The sequence below is a fragment of the Cryptomeria japonica genome, chromosome 7 (assembly GCF_030272615.1).
Source record: "Cryptomeria japonica chromosome 7, Sugi_1.0, whole genome shotgun sequence".
NCBI lineage: Eukaryota > Viridiplantae > Streptophyta > Pinopsida > Cupressales > Cupressaceae > Cryptomeria > Cryptomeria japonica.
This window is the reverse complement of record NC_081411.1, coordinates 91,760,482-91,772,105: the sequence shown is the minus strand read 5'-3', so window position 1 is coordinate 91,772,105 and position 11,624 is coordinate 91,760,482. Positions and strand designations below refer to the sequence as shown.

General features: G+C 36.4%; 1 protein-coding gene across 1 annotated transcript; it reads right to left on the bottom strand.

Moving 5' to 3' along the window:
• Window positions 1–542: 542 nt before the first annotated feature.
• On the bottom strand, window positions 543–3,691 carry LOC131059686 (aspartyl protease family protein 2-like). Its single transcript, XM_059208255.1, has 4 exons — window positions 3,429–3,691; window positions 1,808–1,924; window positions 949–1,168; window positions 543–896 (listed from the first exon to the last, which is right to left on the bottom strand). Exons 1-4 carry the CDS (start codon window positions 3,689–3,691, stop codon window positions 543–545), a joined length of 954 nt encoding a protein of 317 aa, XP_059064238.1.
• Between the last annotated feature and the right edge of the window lie 7,933 nt (window positions 3,692–11,624).

The window sequence follows — 11,624 nt, the reverse complement described above, 5'->3', positions numbered from 1 at the left end:
CTGCTCATGTTGCATTTTAATAGTATAAGTGCTCAATAGAAGGTAAGTAAAATGAAACTTGGGCAAAATATTACACCGTGCCAAATTAAACTTGTGCAAAAGGTTTCACCGTGGAAACTTTCACGGTGTCACAAATGCACCAGAATTAAATGCCTAACAAAAAGAAAACATTCAGGGAAGAGGGCCAACATTCAACTGCCAGCAATCCAAATCCACCATTGTATTCAATGTGATCTGTAATTTAAATGATCATTATCTATGCTGAACATCTCTTCAATGTTTCTTTTCAACACTTTTCAGGATATTGTTAAACGCCTCATCGCCATGTGTCCTTTGTCATCTTTTCACAGCTTATTATTTGATTCAATCATTAGATCTTATATACTGGCTTTATAAAATCATTATTCTTCGTACAAAACTAACTTATGACCAACTAATTAGATCTTATATACTGACTTTATAAAATCATTATTCCTTGTACAAAACTAACTTATGACCAATTAACTAACCTAACCTGATTTATTAAGTATAAATCTTATTTCCTAACAAGAACCAGAGCCAAAGCCAATTCTGTTGTTTAAATTGTCGAAAGCCAATGTAATACCCTGTTGCTGGACATTCCCAATGACGTTCACAGCGTCATTTGGAGAGGGTGAAAAGGGGAAGCACACCACATCACTTGAAACCTGAAGCAGAGTTCCCACAGCAGGGACATCGAAGTTGGCATTGCCTTTGAAATGAAGAGTAACAATTGGGATTTTCACAGATGTTATGTTGGATAACTGGTAGCATGGTTGAAAATCTCCAAATGGCGAGGCGGGCTTAACAGCTGGTGCGTATGTCTTCATCTTTTCCTCGAAGGAAGCTCTCAAAGCATTGTACACAGGTTTCACCAGCTGTGTGAATATAAGTTATTGTGGGCAGAGCAACAGGAACCTCCATGTTCACGCTTAAGCGTTGCCCTCCCACGCTGATACCTTCCAGTCCCAAGATGTATACACTTGAAGCAAACTTGGGCTCTTTTTGCATGGGCGTGTAGACTTTCACAGAGGATGGAATTGAGTCCTTCCCTAAATTCAGAGACCCTGTTGCACGAGCAGAGAGGTAATTGGGAAGACAGTAGGAGAATTGCCCATCTGCCTTCTGGGAAACTAGGGAAAGGGGACCCCTGCCCAACCCCAAACGCCCGGATGTTGCTAACTTTCTAGATGGTGTGAAGCTAAAGGCGCATCCTATATATACTTCTTCGAATGTGCGAAACTATTAGTGTCTGTGAAGGTGCAGGGTATCTCTGATATAATCTCCCTCGGATCCTTGGGCGAGACTATTAGTGTCCGTGAAGGTGCACATACCCCAATTGTCACAAGTAGACTTAAAGTCCTTGGGATTTGATCTGAGGGGTGGACATTTTGAGTTCTTTTTTTCGATCGGTAAAGGCAGGGTCAGATTTATATTAACTATGCAAAAACTTACAGAGCTGACATAGCTAGTAGATAATTAACAAAATTCATGCTGGAAGCATCTGTGTGCCTTGAGAAATCACGAAGGAAAGCAACCAAGCAAGCAGGCCATAGTAAACATATAGTGTCCTTCCCAGTATAACATATGAAGCCTTAAGATTTTTTAGAAAACTATAAGAGTCTGAATGACAGATGCTTTACTGCTCTATTAACAAAGATTATACTTATTAAAGCCAAAATTACTTGCTCTAGAGTCTAAAACAGTAAAAACCTTTATATAGAACTAAGTAAGGAACCTAGCTTGCAATTTCATTGTTGGCATCTGGTTGAGGGGTCACGTTCCTCACTTTCCGACGGCCTCTGCTCGGAGGATGACCCCTGCCACGGCCACATCTAGACCTGCAGCGACCCCTGCTAGCTCTGCCCCACGTTTAGACCCACAGCGACCCCTGCTAGCTCCGCCCCTGCATGCCTACTCTGCTTGAGGATTCTCATCTTCTGCTTTCATTGGCAGCATGCCATTGAGTCTAGCAAATTGAATTAGGTCGGTCTCTCTACCCTAGTCTTCTGAATTTTCCCCTAGAAACTGTCATTTAAGGTAACCAAGGCCAACTCCAGCAAATACCCTATGCCTATCCAGCTCCTTTCCTTTCAAGTCGAGCAAGAAAGGGTAGTAGTTAATTAGTTCGCGATGAGCATTAAATAGGATTTTGTTGCCTGGCCGAGGAGCCTAGAATCATGGATTGCCTTGTTTAGGATTTCTTGGAGTTCTTGGGTAACCTCTTCTGGGAATAGCTTCTGCGTGAGGCTCCAAACTGCCTATTTTGCAAGTTTTAAATCCAGCAATGAGGCACCAAACCTGGAGGAAATGCTAGTGTTGTCCCTTGGATACTCATCTTTGTTCAGATGCCCACTACCCAAGATCATCTTAACTATCAATATGACAGGGAAATCCTAGTAAAGGAGAAGGTGCTTGAGCCTCAAGTCTATTATTTTTGTGAATGAGACTTGGCGCGTCGAGGCCAAGAGAGAAATTGGAGTATTTGCACCAAAACAGGAGGTGGGCCTAGGATAAACGCTCATTATGAATCCAAAAGGAGGCTCAGTGGACATGATTGGCAATGCAGGCTAGCAAACAAGAAAGGAAATGAAAACCAAAGCTCTGAGATTAACTAGCTAGAGATTGATATCAATTTGCAAAAGGCAATACATAGAAATAGGCAGGCACACTCTTTTACGCCAAATGATGAGGGATAGATTTGCATTTAATTCGCCAGCTAAGGTGCCAAGGGATGTTTGTCCTCGACATGCCAAATCTCCCATTCAGGCCACACAAACCATAATTGGATTTGACAGTTTGTCAGCTAGGTCTCGTAAAATGATTTAGGGAAGGCTTAGCTCATATCTGCAATTTGGATGACATCACTAAATAGGAGCCCACTCTACCCAAAAAAGTCAAGTTTTGAATTTGAAATTGAGGTAGCCGTTTCACTTGACCGCCAAATTTAAAATTTAAATTTTGCCCTATTAATGAAATCTTTTTAACTAGCTTTTGCACTTTCTTGAGAGTGTCTCTTGCGTTTGAACTTGGTATCCTTTAGGGCCTTTACCTATCAAGTGAAATGGTCTTCTAGGGAAATAGGCAGATTTCCCTGGTCCCATTTGTAAATGTAGGTTCCTTGAGCAGCAATTTTCGAAAGAGCATCTGCCTTTGAGTTTGCTTCTCTATAGATGTGTTTTGCTTCATAGTTTTCAATTCTATCCAGGCTTGCAATTATATTGTCTAAGATTCCCTACAATCTCCAATTTGGATTTTTTCTCCTCTTGATTGCATTTATTGCTATCTCTGAGTCACCCTCCACTAAAATATTTTTTCAACCATGCTTTATGCAAGCTATCAATCCAAATTGCAATGCTTTGAATTCTGCTATGTTGTTTGTGTCTGGAGGGATCGGCTTTGCCATTTACCCTAGAATTGCTCCTGTGTGATCTCTAATTACATATCTTATGCCTGAAGGACCCGGATTGCCTCTAGAAGCACCATCAAAATTTAGTTTTAACCAACCAAGATTTGGCGGGGACCAGGAAGCAGCCTTCCTCATATTGTCTTTTTGCCCAAAGGAGGGAGGAATCCTGATTCCATGCCAATTTTTCCTAATGCTTTCATCCCATGAGGAGAAAGCTTTAGGCAGTTCTAAAGAGAAGGCTATCTGGCAATTGACTGTATCCATTATAACTGATTCAATTCAATTTGTGATTGTTTCTAACCTTTTCGATTTGTCATCAAATAACCTGCGGTTCCTCTCCTTCCAAATTTCCCAGACTACACATGATGGGGATACTTCCATAATTATGCTCAAGGTGCTCTCCTTACTTGGAAGAGGCCAACTTTGAAAAAGGGATTTAATGTCATTTCGCAGGGTTGTGATCAACTGAAGTTTAGCACAGAGCCAACGCCAGCATTTGGATGCAAAGGGGTAGTTGAGCAGTAGATGGTCCATTGTCTCTGACTCGGCTTTACACATGATGCACCTAGAAGGTCCTGCATATCCCATTTTTGTGCAGTTTTTTGCAGTTAAGATCTTCATTTGATAGGTTAGCCATGCAAAGATCCCTCCCTTAGGAATGACTTTAGAGCTCCAAAACAACTTCTTCAAAATATCTAGTTGATCCTGAATGGTGTTGCTAACTAGCACTCTATAACCATCTTTAGGATTGTAATGCCCTATTTTAGAAGATGCCCATATTAAAGAATCAGTCCCTCTTCTCAGATTGATATTTCTTGCTTTTAAGAGTTATGAAAGTTGATCTAGTTCATCCCGTGAGGTTGGAACTCCTTCCAATGACTTCCACCTCCAACTTTGAGAATTGGGTGAGCCATCCTCAATCAGATAATCTCTCACTCTAACACCCCAACGATACTTAAGCCAGTTCTCTGTTATAGGTATGTTAAGGGAACTCGCAATAGATGGGTAGCCTCCCCAAGAATCCTTCCAAAAAAGGCTTGATAATCCATCTTGGATGTCCCATGGAATCTGTTCTGAAATCAGATTTCTGCAAGAGATTATAAAATTCCAGGTTCTCGATCCCTTGCAGAATATGCCTGCTCTTAGAAGATTGAGACATTTTGAGTTCTTACAAGGCACTGACCTAAAGGAGGAGGATTGATTGGCAACATATAAGGGGAACTTCGCATTCGAAGTACAACCCTTGCAGGGCTTGCACTCAATCCATGATAGGGAACTGAGCGTATCAATTCCCATCAGTTGTTCCAGAGCTGGTGTTCCAATCGAAACTGTTACAGTGTACTCTGGACCTTGCATTTCACTCCCGGACAAAACAGGAGCACTGAAGGCAGTACCCTGGACCTTGCATTTCACTCCCGGACAACACAGGAGCACTGAAGGCATTTGTCTCTAAAGGAGAGGATGTCAGATTGGTACTGTTAGGAACATGGGAAAAGACGCGATTAACAAGATACTTATCCCTTTCCTGCCCTTGCATCAAGATATCCTTCCAACTTGAACTGGAGGCTATGTTCAGATGATTAATTAGCAGATCTGCACCTTCACTTCCTAGCTCTTGGAGTTCCACCACCTCGCGCATTAAAATCCCTCCCCTCTTCAATAAGAAATGTATTCACTCCAACTATGTAATACTTTTCTTCTGGAGAACTGCATTCGCAGCTGGGAGAGCAAAGAATACAATAAAGGAAAAGGCAAAGTGCAAACAGTCGAGCTTGCTTATTCATCGCCATTGCCTGCAACAAGGGGATTGGATCGTTGTGTTGCTAGTGTAGATTGCCCGGTTTAAATAGGATGTCAGGCGAGGAAATTACCTATCATTAGGGTCACATCTTCGGAACATCGTCAGAATATTGCAACAATCTACACATTCATTGCTCATAAATTATATTGATTTCTTCACAACTATTAAATATAGGTGGCGAGGCTAATAATTAATTATTAGCAGGTTGTTACACTAGGTTTGATTTCTAAACTCCAAGATAAGTAAAGGTTGAATATTTGAAGACAGATTCGATAAGTTCAAATATATCTTGTAGAGGTGGGGATTGATACGAGTATAGTTTTGTATGGGATTGCAACATTTGTCAATCGTTAATTATATTAAGTCATTTTCTTAAAATAGTTTTAGAAGTAAATTTAAATTTAATAAATATATAAATTTTAGCTATCACAAAATTGTATTTCAATATTTTTTTATTACAGATTTTTCAATTAAATTAAATAAATTGAAATTGAATTTTTTATTTTATATATGAAATATATTGTGTATAGAAATTTTAATTATATCTATTAATAAAGATGTTTCTATTTAGATTTATTTTTTAACTGAAATAAATACCTCAGCAAAGATATTTCTTAGTGTCTTTTACAAAGTTTTAATGTTAGTTATATGTATGTATATATACATATATATGTATATATACATATATATGTATATATACATATATATGTATATATACATATAAACATACATTATTATATTAGTGAGTTGTAGTACATTGTATTCATTAATATAATGGTTTTAATATAGGTAATATTACTTATATATAATATATAATTGTATATACTATTCTATTATAGAATATATATATTTTCAGAAAATTCTATTATATACTATTTATTAAGAAGTCATATAATATGTGTAGCAATGTATATTGATTACCTTAACAATTTCACACTACATTTAGAAATCATTTTGGCTATTGTTCCTAATTTATATATGAATGTGCCTAATTCTGAGACCTTTATGAAAAAAAAATTATTCTCATATTTAGGGTTTTTCTTACCAGCATATTTTGTTAGGACTAGGATGCCGAATGCCTTGTGCTTTTAGAAGTCTCAAATTTTAATGGATGAAAGTCATTCTTTAAATTTACATAAATCAACCTTTATTTGTTACCCTATACTTAAATGTTATTTTGAAATGGTTTATATTGCATATAAATATAACTCTCTTTTAAAATTCAAAGTCTTGTATATACAAATGAGAAATCCACACTATTAAGAAAGTAATTCGAATAATTCAAGAACATCTTTGCAACAATTATAGATTTAAATGCCAAGTTCCTTTCTATATCTCCATTTAATTTTTTTTTCTTTATTACTATCCTTCATTGTGTATCTATTAATTAGATTTATTCATCTTACCATTACTAGTCTAGTTCACTCACACACACTTCACTCTCTCAATCTTTCAACAATGATGAAAATAATCCCAACAAATAAAACCTAGGGGAGATATTTTTTCCAACTCACCTACTCAAATATGTGAGAACTCTTTACAAATACTTAGGAGCTCTCACAAGGCTAATAGGTTCTCAATAGGCTTTAACACCCCAAAAGACATTCCATGCTTCCCAACCCTTTTCTAATCATGGAAATACCCTAGAATAGGCTCATTTAACTTTCCCAAGGCCAATTTAGAACTCTCCAACAACTTGACCATACCAAACCCTCAAACACCTACTCACACAAGCCTATCTCCAACTAGGACTCCAAGCTATCCTTAGGCGTAACTTAAATTAATAAATAGGTATTCAACAACCCAAGGGATTTCATGACACCCTTGAAGAGACTCCTCATCATAGACAACTCACTATTATTCACCCTCCCATCCACCCTAAAGCTCATAAAGAGAACTTGCTTCCATATCACTAGTTTTTTGTGGCAGCTACAACTTTGTTTAGGATAGTCATAATAACCCAAGTCATTTCCTCTCTCCAAGGATTTCGAACACCTTATAAGGTAACTAAGGACTCCCACACACATTCCCCAAGTGTCATCTACTCATCAAACCCATCCATTGCATCATATTCTCAAAATATTTGTCCACTAATTCATTAGGACATCAATATACGAGCAGTTTTATAATAGTCATAAAAAATGGTAAAATTTTTGACCAATCAAGGGCCACAAATAGTTGATTAGGGTCTGATATAACCCTTACACCCCTCCAAGCCTTCACCCAACCTCTAGGAATATCGTTAGAATATTGCCACAATCTACACAGTCATTGCTCATAATTTATACTGATTTCTTCACAACTATTAAATATAGGTGGTGAGGCTAATAATTAATTATTAGTAGGTTGTTACACTAGGTTTGATTTCTAAACTCCAAGATAAGTACAGGTTGAATATTTGTAGACAGATTCAATAAGTTCAAATATATCTTGTAGAGGTGGCGATTGAAATGAGTATAGTTTTGTATTGGTGATCTAAATTATTTTGTCAATTCAGAGGACAATGCCCAAAGCAGAATTGGTGGTATTGAAAACATAATAAATCATATAAAAATTTCATTTCATTGAAAATATGTAAGAACCATACAATTTTTTGCAAACTCTGTGAAAGAGAGTTGTATGCCCAGAATCCATCCAATTTGGGCAAACTCTGTAAAAGAAAGTTGTATGCCTCGAATCTATCCAATTTGGGCAAACTCTATAAAAGAGAGTTGTATGCCTGGAATCTATCCAATTTGGGCAAACTCTGTGAAAAGAGTTGTATGCCCGATCCTGTACAAGTTAGGCGATATTGTGAAGAAGCATATGCCTATGGACTTCATGAGAGCTGATGCAAATTGGCTAACTCGACAGGCGAGATGCATGTCATAGCTTTGCAAATTCGTCCTAAGAGTTGTATTCCTATAACTCTGTAACTCTATAACTCTCCAACTCCCTGCAATTGGATTCGAATTGGGCTTATTTATAAGCTTTCAAAGAAGCCGAACAACCACCACATTTATGTCCTCATCGAAACTCAAAAAGACAATCCACTATTGAAATGTTATTACATTTATATGAGGACAAAAAATAATTAAAGATTAAAATATTAATACTCTGACTTATTTCTGATCATTACTCCCTTCTTGAAAGGCCATGGGCCCCATTGCTCAATTATCTTCCAAATAAAATTCTCCCATGCAACTTGAAAGTGATAGGAGTACGCTAAGATGAAAACCTGATAGACCAAGAGCCTCAAAGTTTGGATCTAGCTCCAAGTGTTACTTGTTCATGAAGGCAATTGATTCATCTATACCAAGTAGCTTTACAATTTTCCTAGTTGATCATAGTTATCAAGTCCATAGAAGAATGGCTCCTAAAATATTAAACCTGCAAACTTACAACCAAGGTTGCGCATTTCCATAGAATAATCATAATCTTGTAAATCCACAAGAAGCTCGAGACATTTGAAGTATCTTAATGCCGTACACACATTGTACTCCATTCCTAGATGGTAAAATTTTGGAAGACCCCAATCTATGAGGCGAAGTTTCTGCAATTTATAGTCATGTTCATATTATATGTAACCTCCCATGGTTATGCTAGAGAAAAAACCAAACATCTCATTCCCCATTTGTTGATGGATTCCATGATAGAATGTCAAACTCACGTTGTCATATAATATTTCATACACTTGCTGTTAACTGAGATGACAAAATATTACTAAGATCATCACCTGAAGCCCCATATTAGAGAAGACTTTTGGATTGATGCCATAACTAAGTTTGAGTTGTCACATTAGCTCAACGACCACTAATGGTCGAGGAAGATTATTGCCACAACAAAATCTTCAAAGAGTAATGAGAAGTCCAAAGGCCATCGTAACAAATGTATGCTGAATCGTCCTTTCGGTATTAATCAGACTGTAATGAGGCTTGACTCATGCTTTCAAAACCCAAATGAATTTCTCCTCGCTGGCTTCTAGCCCCAAGGCAAACTCTTGAATCTGTTCTGTGAACAAGATCGACTCCTAAGGATAAGCTATTTTCCCATTTTTATTTCTTTTCCTTTGTAGGTGACTCGATTTCTGGTAGAAGCCGCTTAATATACTTTGGCAGATGAGAACTTTGTAATGAAACTATCTACAAACTTTCCAAATCGCCTAAAGAATACATGATAACCATGATAACCATGTGCCCAGTGAGCTCAGAGACCGATAGTATATGGCGATACGTCACTCATTGCAACTAAGCTAACCCCTGGTATGCCTCCTTGCCGATTGTAATTCATGTATTTGTTAAACAAGAGATTGACATACGAGGCATAGTAGCATTAAAAAATGTAAGTGGGTGTTTAGCACAAATCTCGTGCTCAAATGATAGGCGATCAGTCTCGAGTTATTATCCAAATGTTCTCTACTATGTAAGCCTATACAAAGGAATTTTGAGCTCGAGGAGAAGCTTGAGAAGCGCCTCGATTTGGCATAGTTCAAATTTGTAAAGAATCTCAAACGCCATGGAATGATAGGACAAAAAACAAAAGACAAGAGAGGAGGTGAATCAACTTAGAGGTATGGGCAGTGGTTCCTCAGGTCATACTGTCAACCATCCAAGAAATATATGATGCATATAGTCCAGTCACGAAGGTCACACACTGAAACAACATACGACAATAATTGTTTTCTCCAGTTGAGAAGATTGAAACACCACCACAATATTTATCAACATAAAATAGATCACTTGCCTGTAAATGCACCTGAAACAATTGAACATTGCTCTGGTACCATTAATGTGAATTATTTTGTCAATTCGGAGGACAATATCCATAGCAAAATTGGTGGTATTGTAAACACATAATAAATCATATAAAAATTTCATTCATTGAAAATATGTAAGAACCATACAATTTTTGGCAAACTTTGTAAAAGAGAGCTGTATGCCCGGAATCCATCCAATTTGGGCAAACTCTTTAAAAGAGAGTTCTATGCCTCGAATATATCAAATTTGGGCAAACTCTGTGAAAAAGAGTTGTATGCCCGATCCTGTACAAGTTAGGCGATCTTCTGAAGGAGCTTATGCTTGTGGACTTCATGAGAGCTGATACAAATTGGCTAACTTGACAGATGAGATGCATGTCATAGCTTTGCAAATTCATCCTAAGAGTTGTATGCCTATAACTCTATAACTCTATAACTCTCCAACTCCCTATGATTGGATTAGAATTGGGCTTATTTATAAGCTTTCAAAGAAAGCCACCACATTTATGTCCTCATGGGAACTCAAAAAGACAATCCAGTATTGAAAGGTTACTACATTTATATGAGGACAAAATTTAACTAAAGATTAAAATAGTAATACTCTGACTTATTTCTCATCAATGGGATTGCAACATTTGTCAATCGTTAATTATATTAAGTCATTTTCTTAAAATAGTTTTAGAAGTAAATTTAAATTTAATAAATATATAAATTTTATCTATCACAAAATTGTATTTCAATATTTTTTTATTATAGATTTTTCAATTAAATCAAATAAATTTAAATTGGTTTTTTTATTTTATATATGAAATATATTATGTATAGAAATTTTAATTATATCTATTAGTAAGGATGTTTCTAGTTAGATTTATTTTTTAATTGAAATAAATACCTCAACAAAGATATTCCTTAGTGTCCTTTACAAAGTTTTAATTATATATATTTACACACACACACACACACATATGTATATATGTATACATATATACATATACATATATATATACATATACATATATGTATATACATATGTAAATATACATATACATATATGTATATACATATGTATATATGTATATGTATATATGTATGTATGTATATATATATATATATCTATATATATATACATACCTATATATATATATATATATATATATATATATATATATATATATATATATATATATATATATATATATATATATAGGCATTATGTGAACCGGTATGAGGACATAATGACATTGTATGTTGTCATTGATGTCAATAAGCTGAAGAAGTAAGAACCAGCATATGAGAGAATCTGTAGAACACTATGAACCAACATTTGTGCCAAAGTGAAGCGGTGTGTTTGTTCATGATGAACTGGCATATATTTATGTGAACCGGCTCATGGAAGTATTGTATGACTTCCGGTTGGTAGTCTCAACTTCAGGGTTTCCAGTTTAAGTACTTAAGGCCTGTGTGGCTCAGCCGGTGACTTTGTGTGATGAGTTAGCATGGTAACAAAGAACAGATCATGCTGCCACATAAGCCTTGTGCGTGTGAAGGATCTTGCATGAAGGAGATTGTTCCTATCTACCTCGGGAATGTGAGAATTCTGTAAAACGGTGATAACGTGTGATGGGTTATCAACCGCCATAAAATCGGTGGAAATGGACGAT